This window comes from Schistocerca cancellata, chromosome 5, assembly GCF_023864275.1.
Source record: "Schistocerca cancellata isolate TAMUIC-IGC-003103 chromosome 5, iqSchCanc2.1, whole genome shotgun sequence".
Lineage (NCBI taxonomy): Eukaryota > Metazoa > Arthropoda > Insecta > Orthoptera > Acrididae > Schistocerca > Schistocerca cancellata.
The window spans coordinates 338,373,579-338,397,747 of record NC_064630.1 but is presented as its reverse complement, the minus strand read 5'-3'; the positions used below and the strand labels follow the sequence as shown (position 1 = coordinate 338,397,747).

Below are 24,169 nucleotides of genomic sequence, written 5' to 3'. Positions count from 1 at the left end.
AAGCGGAAAGAAGCGTAACAATAATAAAAACAACATGAGTAAAACACATCCTAACAAGTAAATACATCGGTACAGAAATACTGGTACCTAACACAAAATCATTTATACAGAATACACTCTTTGTGGAACTAAAAGCTGGACACTGATGAAACAGGAGAGCTACTGGAAGAACATAAATGCAGTGTTATTCTAAATTATAGACCCAATTTCAAAACTTCTTATTTATTCAAGTACAAATCGAAAATTAAAAACTTTATACTAATGGAAACAGGAAGTTTCAAAACTTCTTTTCATAACGTTTAATAATTTGTAATTAGTTAGTTCTTAACAATTATTTAATAATTTGTTGTTGTTTGTTGTGGTCTTCAGTCCTGAGACTGGTTTGATGCAGCTCTCCATGCTCCTCTATCCTGTGCAAGCTTCTTCATCTCCCAGTACCTACTGCAGCCTACATACTTCTGAATCTGCTTAGTGTATTCATCTCTTGGTCTCCCTCTTCGATTTTTACCCTCCACGCTGCCTTCCAATACTAAATTGGTGATCTCTCGATGTCTCAGAACATGTCCTACCAACCGATCCCTTCTTCTAGTCAAGTTGTGCCACAAGCTCCTCTTCGCCCCAATTCTATTCAATACCTTCTCATTAGTTATATGATCTACCCATCTAATATTCAGCATTCTTCTGTAGCACCACATTTCGAAAGCTTCTATTCTATTCTTGTCTAAACTATTTATCGTCCACGTTTCACTTCCATACATGGCTTCCATACAAATACTTTCAGAACCGACTTCCTGACACTTAAATCTACACTCGATGTTAACAAATTTTTCTTCTTCAGAAACGCTTTCCTTGCCATTGCCAGTCTACATTTTACATCCTCTCTACTTCGACCATCGTCAGTTATTTTGCTCCCCAAATAGCAGAACTCCTTTACTACTTTAAGTGTCTCATTTCCTAATCTAATTCCCTCAGCATCACCCGACTTAATTAGACTACATTCCATTATCCTAGTTTTGCTTTTGTTGATGTTCATCTTATACCCTCCTTTCAATACACTGTCCATTCCGTTCAACTGCTCTTAATAATTAGAAATGTGATAAATGTTCCTTATGGCCACCGCTGGAGCACGGTAAACACCGACGCGGTAGCCAAACTCGTTCCACACACGCGAAAGTGTATTTGCTGTTGCTGAGTGCACGGCAGCAGTGATCCGGTTCCGCAGATCGTTCAGAGTGGCTGGTACAGGCGGGACGTAAACAGCTTGCTTCACATAACCCCGTAAGGAGTAGTCGCAGGTTGTGAGATCAGGAGATCTCGGTGGCCAGAAGTGCAGAGTCAGGTCCTCAAGTCCCCTGCGACCGATCCAGAGCTGAAGAAGGAAGTCATTCGTAAAGTCTCATACTTCACGGTGCCAATGGGACGGAGCTCCATCCTGTTGGAAAATGAAGTCCTCGGAATCTTCCATAACTTGAGGGAACAGCTATTGTTCCAACATGTCCAGGTACGCGATTCCCGTTACAGTTCTTTCCGCAAAGAACCTTGTACGGGATACAGCACAGAACACATCTTCGGTGAGTCTCTTTCATGTTGGAATGGTGAATGTGTATTTTCCAAAGCCCCATATGCGAACATTGTGTCTGTTGACTTTTCCACTAAGGTGAAAAATCGCTTCATCGCTAAAAATTATACGCTTTAGAAATGCGTTATCCGCAATCTTTGCTATCACATAACCACAAAATGCGGGACGTTTTTCTTTGTCATTGGAGTTGGGAGTCTGCACAAGTTGTAATCGGGAAGACTTGTACAGCAAACGCCGTCTCAGAACTTTCCGTACAGTTGGTTGTGGTATTCCAAGTTCTCAACAGGCTCTATCGGTAGACTTACTGAGACTGCGCACAAAACTTTCTTGAATCCGTCGGACATCATCCTCTGACACAGGCAGTCGACCTGTGCTTTTTCCTTTGCACACACTCCCAGTCTGTTCAGATTGCTTAAACCAACGGCTAATGCTTTTGCGAGTTGGTGGTTGAATACGGAATTTGGTGCGAAATACCTCTGCACTGCAATTTACGACTCACTTTTTGCGACCTCAAGAACACGGAAAACCTTGTGCTCCACTGTCGCCATCTCACTCAAAACTGACACTGAATCGGAATGACGGCCCTATTGCCGCGTGAATCTTACCGGCCGCTTCTGGAACTATCAACGCCCACCCGCCGCCACCCGCCAAAAACTTTGAAACTTCCTCTTTTCATTGGTATAAAGCTTGTTCATGTTGGATCTATACTTGAATACATACGAATTTTTGAAAATGGGTCCATCATTTAGAATAACCCTGTATTGATCCTATGGCGAGAAACGGCCAGAAAGAAAATGGATGGAGAGAGAAACAAACCAAAAAGTATTACAGAACATAAAGGAAAACGGAGGTCTGATTAAAGAGAGAAAGAGTTGGAAATGTTTAGCTCATAGTTTTACATCCAACACCTTTCTAGTAAATGTATTTGAAAATATGAGGGTGTAAGACGTGTATATTTCTATTGTCTATTGTCAAACCACAATTTATGAAAGATGTTCATATTTTATTAATAGGATTAAGTAGGAATAATTAATACTTGTCATGTTGGAAATAATTGTGGTAGCAGGGAATGTCTGCACCAAAGTACTGTTGGCAGGAGAGACCGCACATTGATATAATTTTAAAAAGGGCGGGCAAGACCGCGTATGGATACATTTTAAGAAAAGGGCGGGAAAAACCGCGCATTGATACATTTTGTAATGATAGCAGGGATTGTCTGCACCAGAAAGCATTGTTTGTGGGAGGGACCGCACTTTAGCGTTCGTAGGAAGTCAGTAGTAAGCGAGATGTGAAGCGAGTTGGTAGCAGGTCTGAAGCGAGAGGTTGAGAGGCATAGTGTGCCTGCCAGCCACCAGCTATGATTTATAAGAGATTATAAACGGATGTACAGAGACATCAGCGAACTATTATCATAAGAGGAACTAATATTATTGAATTATTTTTCTGAGAAACTCAAGACTACTGAAGGTATGTTTGCGCAATGCTAGTTGTAAGATTATTGTAAAAAGTAAGTCCCATTTGAACGTTTGTAAGATCATTTCATTCAGAATATAATTAATTTTTGCCAGCAATATTGCATTACTGATTATAAACCATCCCAAAAACCATCAACGTAAAACTTTGAAAAATTTTATTGTTGTCAAGAAAAAGTTTAACTATGAATTACGTAACTTCAGTCAAATTAATTAAAGTATAACGTCAGCTTTGCTATTAAAGAATAATGTTAGCTTTGGTAATAAATACAGCTACTTATTATGACAGCCCACCAGCAGCTAATAGAGTATAGTAAAACAGAGTAAGTATATTCATGTCGCAGTTCGATGTAGTAGTCAGATGGCGATCCCGTAACAGTAAAAAAGGTAAGGAACAGTTTTGGGTTATTGCAGGTAACGACTGAGGGCCACGACGACGACACATTCTATGTTTCGTCGAAATAATCAGGAAATCACTTTTAATAAGCAGCGTTTCAACTTGTATGCGATGATTGAGAAAGAGAATTAATTTCAAAGGGAAGATTTCATTTGTTATTATTAAGCAAGAGATAAAAATCCTAAGGGAAAAGGTTTCATGGGTTATTGTAGAAGGGAAGGTTGCGTAACAAAAGAGATTTAGAGGAGACGGGAAGATTTCAAGGGAAAAAAACCAAGGGATGCCCAATAAAAGTATAGTTTGTGAACACCAAAACAAGAAAAGATTAAAAAATTGTGGGGATAACAAAGAGTAGGCAGTGGCTGAGTAGAATGGTTACTTTCAGAAGATGAAACCTCTAGGAAATTAATGAGCGAATGAATGAGTTCAAACATAATTCGGCAGGCAAGCACACTGTCTGACGGGGCAGAATGTCTCTCCATACTTGCCGTTGGACAATTCACCTGGGCGTGATGTCACAGCCCTGCTGCATGAACGCTCCTAGGGCGAACCACAGGCTGTTGAGAATGCTGAAGTCGTTGGTGAGCGCGCTGCAGTCGGTCGTCTTGCCACTGCCGCCTCCACCTCCGCCACCACCACCGCCACCGCCGCCACCCCCGCCGCCCCCGCTGCCTAGCGGGCCGATGCCCAGGGCAGCGACGCCGCCTCCGGGCGTCCCGACACCCACGATGGCCAGCCCCGCCGTCTCGTCGAAGGGCGGCTGCGGCAGGCGCCACTCGTACGGCGAGAAGCGCGACACGATGAACAGCACGATGCTGACGCCCACGTACGAAAAGATGACGCAAACCCAGATCTCCTTGCTCAGCGGGTTCAGGAAGCTGAACACGCCCGGCTTCTGCTTCATCGGCTTCTTGATCATGATGCTGATGCCCAGAGACATGAAGGGCTTGCTGAAGTCGATCACACGCTCCCGTTCGGATGTGATCGTCATCGACGCGATGGCGATATCTGCTTCCTTGGGAATAAAATTTCATCGTTATTAGTACTGGCAAAGAGATGAGAAATGTCACAGTTCGCAAGCATAGCCAATTTATTATTCATACTTCAAACTTTTGGAAACGCTCAGTCTGCATCGCAAAAAATACTATTTGGAAACTGTCGTGACACATGTGCCTTCGTAGGCTTTCCCGGCGTAATAAGTCTTGAAAGTCTCTTCGGGTTTGCTGCCGGATCCTAAAATCAACTTCATATTTCGGCGATCCAGATGGTCACCATATTAAGGTTCAAAATGGTTCAAATGGCTCTGAGCACTATGAGACTTAACTTCTGAGGTCATCAGTTCCCTAGAACTTAGAACTACTTAAACCTAACTAACCTAAGGACATCACACACATCCATGCCCGAGGCAGGATTCGAACCTGCGACCGTAGCAGTCCCGCGGTTCCGGACTGAAGCGCCTAGAACCGCTTGGTCACCGCGGCCGGCCCATCTTAAGGAAAATACTGCTTCTGCTGATGAGTCCCGCTGAGAACTGACTCCAGGATTTTTTTTTTCTTTATTGTTATTTTCAAACCTGGGTACAGGCAGGCCAGCAGCAGCATGCTACGCCGCTCTTTGGTCTCAGAGATACACACAAGATATAAAGGAAGACATCGAGAGAAAAAAACATGGTGGACTTAGAAACGGAGACAATCACTATTTAAAACACATGGAGCAGTTCACGGGCGTAGAGTCCAAGATAAAATTTGTTCAGACACTTGGACAGAGACGAATATTGTCACACGTGAACAGAGGTGCACAAAACGAATAATACAGAATCACTAAAGCACAAAACGACGACACACACAGAACTCGAGGCGTAGATCTCCGGCGCGCGAATGTTCACTAACCATGAACGAGTCCGGGGACCTGCCAAGAAAGGAGGAGGGGGGGTGGGAGAGGGAGAGGGAGAGGGAGAGGGGAGAGCAGATGCCAAGGGCAGGGTAGACGGGAGGAAGGGGGAGAGGAAGCCCGGGGGAAGAGGGGAGGAGGGAGGAGACAGGGGAAAAGGAAAGAGAAGGGAAGGGAAGAGAAGGGAGGGAGGGTGCCGAAAGGAAGGGACACAGGAAGTGAGGGGGAGGATCAAAGTTGGTAGGAGGGGTAGATGGAGGGGAGGAGGACATCATCAGGGAGGGGGAGCTGGCGGAAACCACCTTGGGAGAGGATAAGGAGGTTGGAGAGATGGAGACCGGGTGGGACGTGGGAATACAGGCGCGGCAGCGGGCGGGGGTGGGAGAGGATCGGGGAGACGAGTGGGTGAGGAGGATCAAGTTTACGGGAGGTGTACAGGATCCGTATCCTTTCAAGGAAAAGGAGGAGGTGGGGGAAGGGGATGAGATCGTACAGGATCCGCGTGGGGGGAGGGGAGACGGATGCGATAGGCGAGGCGGAGAGCATGGCGTTCAAGGATTTGGAGGGATTTGTAAAAGGTAGGGGGGGCGGAGATCCAAGCCGGATGGACATAACAAAGGATAGGGCGGATGAGGGACTTATAGGTGTGGAGGATGGTGGAGGGGTCCAGACCCCACGTACGGCCGGAGAGGAGCTTGAGGAGACTGAGTCGGGCGCGTGCCTTGGCTGGGATTGTCCGGAGGTGGGGAGTCCAGGAGAGGCGACGGTCGAGGGTGACGCCAAGGTACTTAAGGGTGGGACTGAGGGCGATAGGACGGCCATAGATGGTGAGATAGAATGACTCCAGGATGCAAATCGACGTCCTATATAGGCCACGGTTCAGTACACGGCGCATGCGCCGCCCATCACAGATGCTGCACTCCAAGACAGGGAGGTGGCGCCGTCCTTAGTAGAACACTGGTGGCAACGATGTATCCGCCAACCTAATTTCGATCGCCTCTTCAATCAACAGAGACAATGGGTTTCCTCTTAGCAGGACGTAGAATCCTGTGCTATCTCGCATCAAAATTGAACGCTCTTTGGTGCGACCCTGAGTGCGATACATCGTTGCCACCAGTGTTCTACTAAGGGCGGCGCCACTTCCCTGTCTTGGAGGGCTGCAACCGTGATGGGCGACGCATGCGCCGTGTACTGAACAGTAGCCTATATAGGACGTCGATCTGCAGCCTGGCATCAGTTCTCAGCGGGACTCATCAGCAGAAGCAGCGTTCTCCATGAAGATGGCGGCCAGTTGGATCGCCGAAATATCGAATCAAGTTGATTTTAGGATCCAGCAGTAAACCCGCAGAGACTTGTCGCTACACATCTTAAATAGCACAGATTCCACTGTTAGTACACTCCGGTAAACGAAAGAACAGCGAGTTTCAGTAAGCAAATAAGCTTACCGGCCAAAAAATAGTAATTCTATGTGCCGAAACTAGTAGCAACTATAGACACCTACTGATAATTCCAAACGATTACAGGTGTAGAGCAGTCTTTAGATTATTCACGAAGGTGTCACAGCGAACCGACTGTCTTCCACACCCATTGCAAAAAAAGAACCAAGGCCATAGTAAGGAAAAGTGGCCGTTACTAGCTGGTGTGCTAGAGAGCATGTTGCGAAGAATATGGCAGGTTAGTCGAATTTATCACAGTGTAGTGGTGAACAGTTTCTGTCTTTTGTGGTAGACATTCAAATCTAGAAGTGATTCACATACAAACTAGCAAAAGGCTATTTGTGAAGGATTCAGAACCGCTGCCATGAGGCTGAGTCTTTGGTGCAAGATTCTGGCCCAAGCCTTGTGAACACCTGGATACATCTTTGGGTTTAGGTGTCCAGGTACTTGTTGGCTCATGATGCCTGAAAAAATGGCTCCGGATCAAAAGGCACCAGAGAAATTAATGGAGGCTTAACATTCAGTGATTTTGACCTCTCACTAGCTCCATACTTCCCAACTGCAAAAGGTACTGATACCCTTTCTTTGACCGAAATGTGTGGGGAAGATAGTTTGGACTTATCATCCTGATCGGTCAATTATGGGCATAGAGACAAAACTACCAGGAAGGATGGTGATAGCAACTTAATCCACCTTGTATGCCTCTGAACATTTCAGGAGCTGTGCATGCCTGATAGGATCCGAAACTGAAAAGTTCCTGTGCCTGGTGCCGATTTGGATCTTGGAGATGAGAACCTAGGTCTCATGCTTGGTATGCTTGGTATGGTGGGAACTGCAGTGGTCAATGGTTATGTCTGACCAACTGCAGACCTCGTCCTTTCACAACCTGCTTAATGTAGTTTGTCTTACACGCTACTTGCTGAACTCATTGTATGAATGCGTTCATTTAAATAGGGGACCACCATATCGGTGACTTTGCCATGTACTTTACAATGGGTTCTTTTCAATGGGTTGCAAAAGACGCTGAACGGTAGATAAAGATTTTTCTCATCGGAGAGTGTGACCCTTCGTTAAAAATTTGGTTTTTCTGACTTAAATCCCAGTGATGGTTTGTGAAGCTTGACAGTGACTCGACCAATGGAGGTTTTTTGAGAATGCCCTGGATGCAAGTGTAAAACTACCACAGTTAGTGGAAAGTCCCGGTTCTTATCTACAAATCGCATTGCTGACCAGAAATTCTCTGTTATGGAAATTTGGAACAGAGCTGTACGTAAGCGCCATGGTTCGCCCTTGCCCAGCAATAATGGGCGAAGGGAGTTGCACTCTTGTTATCTGGTCGGACGAATCAGGTTTCTACCATTATGTGGATGATTCATGGTGTTGTGGTGGTCGAAAGGCCTCTCTGAGGAACTGTCTTTAAAGGGGCTTGATAACTGGAAGAGGATTTGTAATCTTATTTTATTTTCTAAAATTATGAAATAATGGTTCCTTTCGTTAAAGTGGCAGCTGTGTTGAATCAGAACAAATACACATAGCTGCTGGACAATAAGGTTTTCGCATTTTCTCATCATTTTAACTAGGACTGTGACATTGTCAGCCCTGTTTCGGAAGAGAATTATAACCTAAACCGAGTTTCATCATGTGTCTCACAATTGTGCATGATACATACAATTTTGGTACACTGGAAGCGTGCATGGAAGCAGACGATTTATACTGGACAAATCAAGGAAATTCATCAGAAATTATTGCTATTCAATGTAGCCATTTCAACAAGTTGCACAGAAATTTTAGGTGCGAAAACCTGCTGTGGGTGGTGTCTTCATAAAGCAAATTAGGCTGAATGATCCCTCAGAAGCTACTGAAGATATGAAATTCACAATGTTGCAGCGCAGCATGTGATATATTGACAGAAATAAGGGTTTTTGAAGAAACGTGGGGCTGCTGCCAAGATCACTTTTGAAAATTCATGTAAATGGCACCGAAGTTAATGTACGGATAGTGAATGACACAGGAACTGAAACTGAGGATTGTTGTAAAAATTCATTTACAACTGAAGATGAAAGGATACTGCTGAAATTAAATTCTTTCAGCTGAGCAAAAATAACTGAAATAGCCATCACTTCAAGTATCGTTGAGAAACTAATATTAAATAGGCCTCTGGAGACGGTGGAATCCCTGTCACATTCCTTGAAAATCTGCAGCTGAGTTAGCTCTTCTCTTAACCGTAGTATACCATAGATTCCTTGAATAAAAATTGTACTCTGTGGTTGGAAGAGAACACAGATCACACACCATACCCATCTACAATCAAGAGACCAGAAAAGATTCACAAAATATTCCATATCATTGATATCTACGTATTGTGGAATTATAGAAACATATTCCGAGCTCAAACGTAGTGAGGTACCTAGAACAGCATGGATTCCAGAACGATCAGACTTGAGAGACCAAACTGTCGCTTATTTCACATGAGCTCCTGAATTCCATGGATCAAGGAAGTCAGGTGGATGCATGACTTCTTGACTTTTGGAAAGCGTGTGACTCAGTGCCACACCAACTCCTAGTAACTGAAGTACGAACATATGGTGTATCCAACAAAATTTATGACTCGGCTGAGGTTTTCCTCATGTTAATTTGAATGGAGAACCAACGGCAGATGAGAAATAATTTTACTGCACATGAATGACCTGAAAGGTATTATTAATAGTAATCTCAGACTTTTGCCGGTGAAGTAACTATCTATAATGTAATACTATCTGGTTAAGTTGCACAGATATCGAGTCATAGCTTGATGAGATTTCAAAGTGATAAAAAGTTTTGCAACTTGCTTTAAATGTTCGGAAATACAAAAGTGTAGACTTCACAAAACGCTAAAAGAGGTTAGTACATTATGATTATGATATCAACGAGTCACAGTTGGAATCAGTCAACTCTTACAAAATACATGGGTGTAATTATTTGTAGAGATATGAAACTGACTGATCACATTGGCTACGTCGCAGAGAACGTAGTCGGTGTTCACAGGATAAGGATTAGAAAACTGTGAGACCTACCACGGAATATTGCTGAAATGTGGGGAAGTGATACCAAACAGGAACGCACAAGAAAACTTACAGCACAAATTGTCACGGGTTTGGGAAGACCACCATTTCAGTCGTTGAGGCGCCTGTGACCTTCAAATTCACTTCAAATTGCTTGTCTCGCGCCCTCACCATTCTTCCGATCATAGGAAGAAGCGTTCACTCGTAAGTGTATTTCAAAAAGCTGTTTGCTCAATGTGCTTGTAAGTGAGCTTGTGCTCCCTCTCATGTTCTGAAGATAGATGGGAACGACCGAAATCGGTAATTTCAGTTTGAAATTTTATATGGTTGTGTCAGACAGTAAACTGTTTTAAAAAGGACGTATGTTTGACTCAAAGAAGATAATGGTGGAAATGCTGAAAATCCTGATGTGACAGACGCTTTGAGACACACATCGCCATGCCTCGCGCGAGGCTACTTTCAAGCTCTCAAGAGCAATATTAATGAGAGATCTAGAAATATACTGAAGCTCCGAACGTATTGCTCCAGTAGTGACTGCGCAGACAAGATTACAAAAATTAACGTTCTCACAGGTATTTTTAAGGAGTTATTCTTCACCATGGTCTGTACGGGAATGGAACAGGAAGAAAAGCTGATAAGAGCTGCAGTCGGCAGTAATCTTTGCAATACAATTCACAACTGTTTGCAGACTGTGGGAGTAGCTGTAGGTGCATATGACTGTTTGTTAACAGTTGTCAAATAGGATGTGTGCGAGACTTGCCCGCTACGGAAGCACAACTTGGCTGAAATAATTGTAAATGGTAGATGAGAAGCTGTGCGTGTGACAGGCTTACTGAGTTGCTACGGCAGTGACTTACCCTGCGAACCAGCTCCCCCACCATTCCGTCCCAGCCGCCTTCAACGTCCGGGTTTTCAGCGCCGTATTGGCCGTCCTTCACGATCCGGAGCTCATCTGCAACAATGCGGCCCACAATCAACAGCATGATCCCGGCAAGCACGGGCAGTACTATGAGTGGTGTCTTTCGAGTAACAAACGACAACATCCTTTATAACTAAACAACTAAAACCATTGCACTGTCACTTAGTGCCAATTACAGATTGCCTGTCTAACGGCTTCCAGGAGCAACAGAAATTTCATTTACAATATTTCATATAATTGTTGACTGACTTTAAAAATTCAAAATGCTGCCACAATCTGCACATTAAGGTGTCTAATCTCCTGTTAAAAGTTTAAAACAGTAAGACAAGAATTACGATTACAATACATCATCATCATCATCATCATCATGTATTCAAGGATTGGACCTTTTGGTCAATTCTGTTAGAATATATATACAGAGTGTTTCAGAAGTCCGGGAACTCTTTAAAAACTTTACTGTAGCCGGAAGAGTTGTATTACAACGCATCAATGTACATAATTTGAAATAATAAACTTGTAAGTTTTTTTTTCAAAAACACGCGCTTCACAAACACTCCGTGTGGAAACCATGTGTGATCCTCCAAAGCTGACGCAATAATCCGACTCTTGCCACGCAGGTGCAACATGTCTTCCGAGACTGTGGCTGTTGCTTGTTCAGTTCTCCTTTTCAATTCCACATGAGTTGGAAGAGGGGGGACATACAAAAAGTCCCTTACATAACTCTATAAAAAGGAGTCATAAGGAGTAATATCCGGAGAGTTAAGAGGCCAGTTTAGCACACATTAATCTGCTACTCCACAACCACCAGTCCAATGACTGGGTAGCGCTGTGTTCAGATATGTCCTAATACCACGGCAAACACGTGGGAGGGGGGGGGGGGGTGTACCATGTAACTCAAAGGCAAGGTTCTATGATTCTGTTGGCATCAGTGGCATTAACCAGTAATATCTGAAGGAAGGACTCTCCAGTAACAGATAGTTCTTAGAAGAAGAAAGAGGTCCATAAAGTTTCTTGTGAGAAACGGTACAAAAAACAATGATCTTCAGAGAATCTCGCTTGTGTCCGTTATGTGGGTTTTCTGTTCCCCAAATTCTACAATTGTGCCTATTTCCTTTCCCATTTGTATGAAATGTTGTCTCGTCCGTAAGAATTATCGAATTCAAAAACAATCATCTTCGACCTGCAATGCACAGCAAAGCTCGAGTCGCTGGTCTTCGCTTTAGGAAATAACTTTTGTAGTACATCTACATCTACATCTACGTTTATACTCCGCAAGCCACCCAACGGTGTGTGGCGGAGGGCACTTTACGTGCCACTGTCATTATCTCCCTTTCCTGTTCCAGTCGCGTATGGTTCGCGGGAAGAACGACTGTCTGAAAGCCTCTGTGCGCGCTCTAATCTCTCTAATTTTACGTTCGTGATCTCCTCGGGAGGTATAAGTAGGAGGAAGCAATATATTCGATACCTCATCCAGAAACGCACCCTCTCGAAACCTGGCGAGCAAGCTACACCGCGATGCAGAGCGCCTGTCTTGCAGAGTCTGCCACTTGAGTTTGTTAAACATCTCCGTAACGCTATCACGGTTACCAAATAACCTTGTGACGAAACGCGCCGCTCTCCTTTGGATCTTCTCTATCTCCTCCGTCAACCCGATCTGGTACGGATCCCACACTGATGAGCAATACTCAAGTATAGGTCGAACGAGTGTTTTGTAAGCCACCTCCTTTGTTGATGGACTACATTTTCTAAGGACTCTCCCAATGAATCTCAACCTGGTACCCGCCTTACCAACAATTAATTTTATATGATCATTCCACTTCAAATCGTTCCGCACGCATACTCCCAGATATTTTACAGAAGTAACTGCTACCAGTGTTTGTTCCGCTATCATATAATCATACAATAAAGGATCCTTCTTTCTATGTATTCGCAATACATTACATTTGTCTATGTTAAGGGTCAGTTGCCACTCCCTGCACCAAGTGCCTATCCGCTGCAGATCTTCCTGCATTTCGCTACAATTTTCTAATGCTGCAACTTCTCTGTATACTACAGCATCATCCGCGAAAAGCCGCATGGAACTTCCGACACTATCTACTAGGTCATTTATATATATTGTGAAAAGCAATGGTCCCATAACACTCCCCTGTGGCACGCCAGAGGTTACTTTAATGTCTGTAGACGTCTCTCCGTTGATAACAACATGCTGTGTTCTGTTTGCTAAAAACTCTTCAATCCAGCCACACAGCTGGTCTGATATTCCGTAGGCTCTTACTTTGTTTGTCAGGCGACAGTGCGGAACTGTATCGAACGCCTTCCGGAAGTCAAGAAAAATAGCATCTACCTGGGGGCCTGTATCTAATATTTTCTGGGTCTCATGAACAAATAAAGCGAGTTGGGTTTCACGCGATCGCTGTTTCCGGAATCCATGTTGATTCCTACATAGTAGATTCTGAGTTTCCAAAAACGACATGATACTCGAGCAAAACACATGTTCTAAAATTCTACAACAGATCGACGTCAGAGATATAGGTCTACAGTTTTGCGCATCTGCTCGACGACCCTTCTTGAAGACTGGGACTACCTGTGCTCTTTTCCAATAATTTGGAATCTTCTGTTCCTCTAGAGACTTGCGGTACACGGCTGTTAGAAGGGGGGCAAGTTCTTTCGCGTACTCTGTGTAGACTCGAATTGGTATCCCGTCAGGTCCAGTGGACTTTCCTCTGTTGAGTGATTCCAGTTGCTTTTCTATTTCTATAGTAACTGTAGTTTGCATGGTTGCGTGTTTAATTTTTTACGCAAAACACGCCATAGAGGCGTTGTTGATATTTCCAACTCACGTGAAGCTCTGCGTAGAGATTTTGCCGGACTTCTTGCGAAAGCTTCTCTCAATAGTTCCATGTCATTTGCATTCACACCTGGCCGACCACTTTTCTCGTCACACAAACACCCAATTTTAACGAACTTCGCATGGCGGCTGTAGAGTGCCTTTCTGGTTGGTGCTGCTTTTCCGTATTTCACCCTACATTTTCGTTGGACATTCGTAACACTCTTTGTTTTGTCAAATTCTAGCACGGAGAAAGCCTTCTCAGCTCCAGAAAGCGCCATCTTCATTTTGATACCACCTAGAGACCATGTGTGGAGCTACATGACACATCTTCAATGAGAAAAAGAATTACTAGTTCACCTTTTCAAATTATATATTTCGTTATTTTGTAATACTGCTCATACGTATACAGCAATTTTCTTTAACTTTCCAGACTTTTGAAACACGCTCTACATGTATACGAGCGGCGTTCAGTAAGTAATGCAACAGTTTCTTATCGGCTAATTTCGGTAGGAAAAAAATTCGGAATATGTTGTGGGACTGCTAGAGTTTATGGTTCCATTAAGTTCCGATAGGTGGCGGCGCTATACATAGCCTTCAAAATGTCGTCTGTAACAGAGGTTCATTCCAAGCAGAGAACTGTCATTGAGTTTATTTTGGCAGAAAACTAGAGCATCGCAGATATTCAGAGGCGCTTGCAGAATGTCTACGGAAACTTGGCGGTGAATAAAAGAACGGTGAGTCGTTGGGCGAGGCTTCTGTCGTCAACCCAACAAGATCGCGCAAACTCGTCCGATCTCCTGCGTGCGGGCGGCCACACACACCTTCAGGAAATTGAAGAAACGACTTCAGCGTGTTCGTCGTCACAAAAATGCTAACGAACTTCTCCTTCTCCATGATAACGACATTACCATTCTTGCTATTTGCAGCCAAGCATTTAGCTTTCCTGCAACATTTTCTGTTGTCCGATCCAACAGTTCCCTACACCATGATTCCAGGAGTTGAGGAGGTATGGGTCTCGAGAGTCACTGTTTCATGTGACCTTTCACCAAGTCCTCCGTGGACGCGTTGGAGGTGTTCTAATTGCCACAGACAGAAACAATACTCATTGCTGAACACCACAGAATTCCATAAAATGTCCCAGTTCACTCTGGCTTTACAACCTGCAAGTCTCTGTTATTTGTGGTGTGGAGTCAGTGACAAACGACGTATGGAACTAGAGATGTCAAGGCGTCACACAAGTCTGAGCACCAGAAAGGAGCACAAAAGGTTCATTGGACTGTTCTTCCTCATCCATTCTAGAGCACGGAATTTTCACCTTCTGAGATGTCAACCTGGGCTCCAGAAAACTGCTCACATGCCTCCGAGGTCCTCACTTCCACAAATATCGAGAGTTTTGTCGATTACTGTAGTGGACGTACTGTCCACTGGTTTGCGAGGCAAAACAAGGTTATGGGAAAGATTTCTGAGGACTATCCCAAAGAATCCATAATTGGTTCATTTTTCTGGGATTTTAGTATTGAATTTCTCTTAAATTTGCTAGACGGGGCTGATACTGTTGAAGGTCTCGTTGCGTATCCGGATTACGTCCTAGTAGTTGTGACCATGGGCTCTAGAGTGAGGCTTGAGGATAAGACAATCGATGTGGTCTTTCAAATACAGCGGTGGTGCATAGATAGCAAACTGACTATAGCTGATTGTAAAACGAATTACACACTTCTGAAGGGAAGAATTTCTCACCAGCAGTTCTTCCCAGAGGCATTACGGAGTCCGTATTAAACGTAACACTGCTTATAGATATCTTGGCATTTTTCTAGATGAGAAAAGGAAATTTCTAGAATTTGTAAAATTTATTAGTCAGAAAGTGGCACAAAGTATGCAAAAGAAAGCCCGTGCTGGCACTGCCGACAATACTGTAAGGTGACAAAAGTTATGGGATATCTCCCAATATCGTGTCGGATCTTCTTTTTCCCGGCGCAGTGTAGTTGTTCGAAGTGGCATGGACTCTACAAGTCGTTGGAAGTCCCCTGGAGAAATAATAAGTCATGCTGCCTCTATAGCCAACCATAATTGCAAAAGCCATGCTGGTGCAGGAGTTTATGCACAAACTGACCTATCCGTTATGTCCAATAAATGTTCGATGTGATTCATGTCGTATGATGTGGATGGCCAAAGAGTTCACTCGAATTATTCAGAATGTTCTTCGAACCAACTGCGAACTACTGTGGCCAACACCAGCTTGCACAGTGCTTTGTTGACAACTTGGGTCTATGGTTTTTTGGGGTCTGTGCCACACCCGACCCCTACTGTCCGCGCTTACCAACTGATATCTGGATTCAACAGACCAGGCCACGGTTTCCCTCTCCTCCTACACTACTGGCCATTAAAATTGCTACACCAAGAAGAAATGCAGATGATAAACGGGTATTCATTGGACAAATATATTATACTAGAACTGACATGTGATTACATTTTCACGCAATTTGGGTGCATAGATCCTGAGAAATCAGTACCCAGAACAACCACCTCTGGCCGTAATAACGGCCTTGATACGCCTGGGCATTGACTCAAACAGAGCTTGGATGGTGTGCACAGGTACAGCTGTCGATGCAGCTTTAACACGATACCACAGTTCATCAAGAGTAGTGACTGGCGTATTGTGACGAGCCAGTTGCTCGGCCACCATTGACCAGACGTTTTCAGTTGATGAGAGATCTGGAGAATGTGCTGGCCAGGGCAGCAGTCGAACATTTTCTGTATCCAGAAAGGCCAGTACAGGACCTGCAAGATGCGGTCGTGCATTATCTTGCTGAAATGTAGGGTTTCGCAGGGATCGAATGAAGGGTAGAGCCACGGGTCGTATCACATCGGAAATGTAACGTCCACTGTTCAAAGTGCCGTCAGTGCGAACAAGAGGTGACCGAGACGTGTAACCAATGGCACCCCATACCATCACGCTGCGAGATACGCCAGTATGGCGATGACGAATACACGCTTCCAATGTGCGTTCACCGCGATGTCGCCAAACACGGATGCAATCATTATGATTCTGTAAACAGAACCTGGATTCATCCGAAAAAATGACGTTTTGCCATTCGTGCACCCAGGTTCGTCGTTGAGTTCACCATCGCAGGCGCTCCTGTCTGTGATGCAGCGTCAAGGGTAACCGGAGCCATGGTCTCCGAGCTGATAGTCCACTCTGCTCCAAACGTCGTCGAACTGTTCGTGCAGATGGTTGTTGTCTTTCAAACGTTCCCATTTGGTGACTCAGGGATCGAGACGTGGCTGCACGATCCGTTACAGCTATGCGGATAAGATGCCTGTCATCTCGACTGCTAGTGATACGAGGCGGTTGGGATCCAGAACGGGGTTCCGTATTACCCTCCTGAACCCACCGATTCCATATTCTGCTAACAGTTATTGGATCTCGACCAACGCGAGCAGCAGTGTCGCGATACGATAAACCGCAATCGCGAGAAGCCACAATCCCACCTTCATCAAAGTCGGAAACGTGATGGTACGCATTTCTCCTCCTTACACGAGGCATCACAACAACGTTTCACTAGGCAACGCCGGTCAACTGCTGTTTGTGTATGAGAAATCGGTTGGAAACTTCCCTGATGTCAGCACGTTGTAGATGTCGCCAACGGCGCCAACCTTGTGTAAATGCTCTGAAATGCTAATCATTTGCATATCACAGCATCTTCTTCCTGTCGGTTAAATTTCGCGTCTGTAGCACGTCATCTTCGTGGTGTAGCAATTTTAATGGCCAGTAGTGTATATTACAAGGACAAAAGGCATTCTGTGTTCTGCATTTTCTGCTTCTATGCTGACTTCTTTGTAGAGTCGTTGGAACTACATGCATAGCGGGAACGTTGCCTGTAATTATAGAATGATTTGTATGATGTTCCATTTCGAACCATGCTGCATGGCATTAGAATTTATCGTTGCTAGCAAACACAGCTTGGCGTAACATTTCGTCCCAGATTTTTCAGTTTCATAGCTATACCGTTTTTTGCATCTAGTGTTAATATCCGTTCTTGAAACAGAGAGTCTTCGTTTCATGTTCAAAGGTCGATCTAGGTATTTCACTTATTCATCCACGTGTACAGGCGACCGGCGCACGTTACCTTCCACTTAACCCTATTATGAGAATAATTGATTGTATAGGGGTTTCTTTTCTGTTTTGAATTTCATGCTCTGAGGAATTGTCTCCACGTGGTCCGTTGAAGAACTACAACGATCTTGATATTGCAGTTTCTTACCACGCGCTCTCATAGACTTACATAAATCTACGGTTGATGTGAACATAAGCTATTAAATGAATTTTGTTTTCAGAAGAATCGTTATTCAAAGAAGCTACCATCAGCAGCAATATTTCTCAATTATTTCTGTGTATCGTACAGGCAGTATAGGGTAACTTCGTGTTTCCGAGAACTCCGAAACTTGATGCTGATCCTGAGTATGTTTGAATTGACTGCTATATTTTAGGTACATTTTTCGATAGGTGTTAGGATCTACAAAGTGAGGTCTTACATCTCACAGCACACGTTGTTTCTATAGGGAGAGACAGGAAGATACTTACAGATTTTGCCAGGAAATTAGGTGTAATGTTGCATTCATTTAAAATGCAGGGTGATTCAGTTGCCCTTACCTATGGGTTTTATGTAACCTGCAACTCCTTCAAATACTATGTGCAAATTTTCATACTCTCGCTCGCTAAGTGCAAACTATTAGTCCCAGAGAAAAACGAACAGGACGGTTTTGCGGCAAATTTATTTTATTTTTAGCTGGAAGCAGTAGTTCTCGAATTATGCAAGAAAAACGTACGAAAGTGACCTTCAAATGAGTTTTTCTTGATCAACTGGAGAAGTGTGGCCTCCAGCGACAACGTGTCCCAATACAAAATTTAGCTACGTTGCATTTATTACAAACACGTTTTGTTCATTTATTCTGTAGGACAAACACTTTGCATGTAGAGAGAGAGACACGGTTTATGAAGACATTGCGGGTTACATATAACCCGTAAGTAGGGGTAACTGAATCACCGAGTGTATTTCAAGCCGCCTTATATTTTTCGTCCCACCTTGAAAGTTGTCCCTACTTCTCAACATATCAATGACACTCAAGTCATGTCGCATTCATATTCACTATTGAGTAATAATTTTGCGTAAAAGTGGCATATTTTCAGGGCATTTTCACTCAAACTATGTCAGTTAGGTACTTAGTTTTGTTAAAAAAAGAAGTAGGAGGGTTTTAAGATCAAGTGGGCACTGAATATCAAAATAACGTTGACAGCTCTGAAGAGCAAAGTAGAAGACTAACAGCAAGAGTTATCTCCATAAGAGGAAATAATGGGCATGACTAAGTAATATAACCTATAAAGTAAAAAATAGAAAATATTAGAAAATAAATAAAAAATAAAAAATGCAAGGGCCCTGCTCATGGGTATGCATAAACTCACCGATTACTGAGGGATACAAAATCCAGTTGGATGCAATGTAGAATAGTTTAGAAACAATACGTCTAGATGTAGATGTAGTGTTGTTAGGCGAGGGACTTTGAGGTTTGCCAAGGTAACTAGTAACAGATGCAGTAACATAAGCTGAAATTTATTCTTTCAGAACTTGAATTGAATTTCTTTTATTTTATGATCTTTTATTTAATTACATTTTCAACATTCTGTTTTATTTCTACATTATGTATTAATAATAGTTGACGTTAATATGCTTTATGTACATACATCGTGTTCCAAAACTCTGTGGCAAAACTTCGGGGCCGGCCGGAGTGCCCGAGCGGTTCTTGGCGCTACAGTCCGGGACCACGCGACCGCTACGGTCGCAGGTTCGAATCCTGCCTCGGGCATGGATGTGTGTGATGTCCTTAGGTTAGTTAGGTTTAAGTAGTTCTAAGTTCTAGGGGACTGATGACCACAGCAGTTAAGTCCCATAGTGCTCAGAGCCATTTGAAGCTAAAACTTCGGGAATGGACTCTTCATCTAACAAGAAGAAAAAAGTCTCGGAACTATGGCCTGAATAGCTAAGAGCACTTCATATTAGATACTCTGAAACAAATCTCTTTTATTGCAAGCTCTTTGCTTTTCATATTTTTAGTGTAGGTAGTATAGACCAAAAGCAAGGAAAAATGGTCAGGTAGAAATGGGCTCTATTATGCTTACCTTCATTAGATGCTATGAAACTCAACTCTTCTATTGAAAAGGTGCTCATAGCTTTTGAGACATACATTATAGACCCCATGTCTGCTGGACATTTTGCTTCTTTTGGTCCATGCTACCTCCTCCCAAAATATGAAAAGTAAAGAGTCATTAAAAAGAGACTTATTTCTCAGTATGAACAGAAACAAACGCTCATAACTCTCAAGGTATGCATTTTGGAGTCGATGGCTACGACTTCATTTTTTGTCAGATGAGGAATCTGTCCCTCAAGTTTTGCTGTCGGTTTCTGGAAGACCCTGTATAATTTAAAAGCAATGTTTATCATCAGAGTTACTTAATATGTACGACCTATTTAGAGATTCCAGATAACAAGTGCCTATAACGTCCGCCTGGATTTTATCTGTAGCCATCTGTCTGTTCTGCAGAACCAGCCGAACAGTCCTACGATCTTGCAGTGGAGTAGGCCTTCTGGAACGACCAGTGCATACTTTTCTTGGCACACTGTTGTTCAGAGTCCATCTCCTTACCACTCGTTGTGGAGTCGTTGCTCTGCAGTCAACTGCCAATGATATCTGTTCGTGTGATTCTCTCTTGTCCCTCATGCCATTGATTCTAGTCCAAGAGTCGGAATAATGGCGATAAACTGCAAGCGCACATCCTCTGGGAATACTTTGTTGCAATCTCCACATAAAAAGTTCTTGTAACATTAAACACACCGAATAGCCATCAAGTACTGACACCTGTCTTCCGCTGTGGGATTCTCTTTTTCTGTACTGGCAAGACTGAAAATAAGCTCTCATACACATGAACTTTTGATCATCATGTACCACAGTCATGGGAATACTGGCGAATCGGTATTGTGGGACTCGATCAAGATGTTAATGATGTAAGAGTTTCCATTTCGGTCAGTGCAATAAAAAAATTCATAGTCCTTCCTGGGGCTAGGAAGGCGTATCCTTGCTGTCCTAATCTTTGTCTCCAGAAAAGTGTGAGTGGTTATCAAAGTATGTCGTTTACTTACAGTTAATGCCAATCTTGTTGGCGATGAGGTCGGCGAGGTCCTTGCAGTAGCCCTCGAAACGGTCGTTGCCCAGCAAGATTTCCCCTGGCTCTGGTTTACGAAGCATTATATACGGCTCCTCCTGCCAACAACAGTCCATTTTATTTTGTTGTGTTGTGCATTAAAAAAACCAATATAGAGAAACAAAGTGCAGCAGTGGGACAGAAAGTGACGATATAAAATATTAAATGAAAGCCAATGCAGTATCATTCTGAGTGTAGAGTTAGTTATGTGGTTCGTGCTGCAATCAATACACAGGCAACCATATTGCAGAATAAACTCAACATCACCTACTTTAAATTACGAAAGGCTTTCAGTTTTTAGCTTTCTTAGGAGATATCTTCGTTATTGAACAGGTATTACGTTTGCTTTGCATCTATAAATAAATGTAATCGAAGACGATCTACTCAAAGATATTGAACGGTTGCGTAGCTCATTCTGTTCATACTGTTTGAGACTCACCTCCGATAGCATGCACAATAAAAAGTTGAGATATTGTGCCCTTTTTCTGAGCCTAATCATTTGAACCAATGTTAAAGACTGAAGTTTCAATAATCTAATTATACTGCCATAGGTCCGGGGACCTTTCTGCCCATGGTCTATGGCCCCTCGTCCTATCCACCGCTTGGGAAACAATTCAGATCGACCCTGACCATTCTCGCCTACTGGCATGGGGCAGCATCATGTTCGTAAACAACAGTGTCTTGTTTCAATTGTAGCTGCAGAAATTCCGTCAGCATAGCCAAGTAATGGGCACAGTTAATGGCTTTCTCTCTGAAAAAGAATGGTGCATAGATGCTTGTCCGCATGATTCCCTACCACACACTGATCCTTGAACTGCCCATGATACGCTCAATAAATTCAGTTGGAGGTGTGTGGGCCCATATGCGACAGTCATTCCGGTTAACTTGTCTACTCACATGGAAGATTGCCTTATCACTAAACAACATGTGTGACTTTAAATCATCAGTCTCAATACACTCCAACAAATCTATGCACATCGCCATATGTTCTGCCAAGTCCTCGTCATGGAGTTAGTGTAATACTTGCAATGATATACACGCTTCTTCAAGGCGAATTGCAGGACTTTGAACAATGTTGATTTCGGAATTTGCAATTGACGTGAAAGACACCGTACATATTAAGGACTCCAAACTGACTCCCGTGTGGCGTCAGTGTCAGCTACGCTTCTGGGAGGCCGATATGGACGAGACTCGTCAGCAGCAGTGCCTGTTCATTGAAAGTTATTCAACATTTTCTATATGCTTTTATTCGTTCCTAAATTTCCGTTGAAATAGTCATCGCAGCTCATCGTACCGAACACCCTGTAGAGGCCATGTGACAATGGCAATATGTTCAGGAATCGTCAACAAACTGACCATTGAGCAATCTGTAGCAGAAAGACATTCGTAAGGTACTGCAAACACGAAATAATTATTTTATGGACACTCGGTATTTGAGGGAAACATGCTTCATAGAACCGTCTAATCTTCCGATATTTAAGTGGTTTCGCTACATACTTACAATTTCTGCCACGATACGTTGTTTCTGCAGCCTTACAGTAAAGCCGTATGTCGACGATATTCTACGCCCCGTTTTGTTACCCTTCATGTCAAGCCATCATGAGATTTCCTTTCAGCAAGATAATGCCCGCTCGCACACAGTGTGAGTTTCTACTGCTTGTTTTCGTGCTTGCCTGTCCGCAGCTCGTGGTCTAGTGACTAGCGTTGCTGCCTCTGGATCGCGCTGTCCCGGGTTCGATTCCCGGTCGGGTTACGGTGTTTGTGTTGTCCTCATCATTTCATCATCATTATCATCATTCGTGATAGTGGCTCGATTGGACTGTGGAAAAAAAATTGGACTGTGTAGAAATTGAGACTTAGTAAGTACGCTGATGACCGCGCTCTTGAGTGCCCCACAAACCAAACACCATCATCATCATCATGCTTGCCTAAACCTACATTGGCTAGGAAGGTCGCCAGATTTCTCCCCAATTGAGAACGTTTGGAGGATTATGGGCAGGGCCTTCCAAACAGCTCGGGATTTCGATTATATAACTTGGCAGTTGGACAGAATTTGGCACGACGTCCCTCATGGGGACAAAAAATTCTGTCAGTCAATGCCAAGCCGAATAACTGCTTCGATAAGGACCAGTAGCGGAACCAACGCGTTATTGACTTACTCAGTATGTGAATCTCTCCTCTTCAGTAAATCATCCATCTTTTTCTGAAATGTTATGATTTGTTTTTCTGTACATCACTTCCATCGATATCCGTCCCATTAGGATAATTCCTTCGCGGTGCGCTTTTTTTGTCTTAATAGTGTACTTACCGACAAAGGTAAATTGTGTGACCAAAACTCAAGGAAAGCGTTGTCCTACACGAAGATGTGAATTTTATGGCGGCTAGATGCGTCTTGTGGCGTGACGTAGTATCCAACTAGTCTGTTACAGGCGGGCGTGTACTGAACATGGCTGTACGTACCTAGTTTGAACGTGAGATGCAAGACGCATGAGTCATAGCATGTAAGAGATTACGTAAGAATCTTGGTTTCTGAGGTCAACAGTGTATAGAGAGGTTCTCCGGTATCGCTGGTACAATGTTTCCACGTACATAAACGGTTGAGTAAGACGAGTAACGTGTCTGGCGAATAGAAGTCATATCGCTTCCGCAGAGCTATACGGAACGATCGATGGTCTACTGTGAATCAGATTGCCGACTATATGAATGTGGGGCGTGAGGAACCCATTTCTACCTGGAGTCTGTGAAGGCAGACGCATCGCTTAGACTTTAGCACCCGACGACCGACTCGTGTCCATATATTTTCCGGTGACACTGGACCACACGGTGTTTAATAACCTGTCCCTCTGTCTTCTAGAGTATACTGGACGTCCATCCTAAGACTCGTCAGGCTCAGATCCTCTGGTGTTTCGGCAGATATTTGCAATTTTGTTGTTTTTCCATCTGTAGTGGGGTCGCCCAAACGAATACTCCTCATCACGTCTTTCATGAGACATTTGTATTATCGATAGGTATTGATAGGGACGGTAAAACTTGAAGAATAACCACTACTCGAGCAGCGACAGCACCTCACCCTGGCCCGCACTGACTGCTGCCGTCATGCAGCAGCGCTACTCAGTCGTTGATGGAGTACTGGTTATTCTTCAAGTTTTACCGTCCCTGTCAATATATGATGATAAAACAGATATCGGAAAAATTATTTTGTCTGTTACGGGAAACAAATCGACGCTCTCTGTCGACACTAGGCTTCATGTGAAAGTCGTGATGAACGGTATTTGTTTGGGCTGACGACAGCTACAGATGACAAAAACGAAATTCCAAACATCTGCCGAAACATCAGAGAATGGCCTGTC

The 24,169-nt window shown here is 43.6% G+C and overlaps 1 protein-coding gene across 2 annotated transcripts in view; it reads right to left on the bottom strand.

Moving 5' to 3' along the window:
• Nucleotides 1-24,169, bottom strand: part of LOC126187579 (glutamate receptor 1-like) — a 417,690-nt gene that overhangs the window by 37,992 nt on the left and 355,529 nt on the right. For both annotated transcript variants that reach the window (XM_049928746.1, XM_049928747.1), the window contains exons 11-13: nt 20,758-20,878; nt 10,673-10,767; nt 3,952-4,463 (exon numbers count right to left, since the gene is read on the bottom strand). In XM_049928746.1, the coding sequence (XP_049784703.1) occupies nt 3,952-4,463; nt 10,673-10,767; nt 20,758-20,878 (728 nt within the window). The remainder of the gene's footprint in view (nt 1-3,951; nt 4,464-10,672; nt 10,768-20,757; nt 20,879-24,169) is intronic.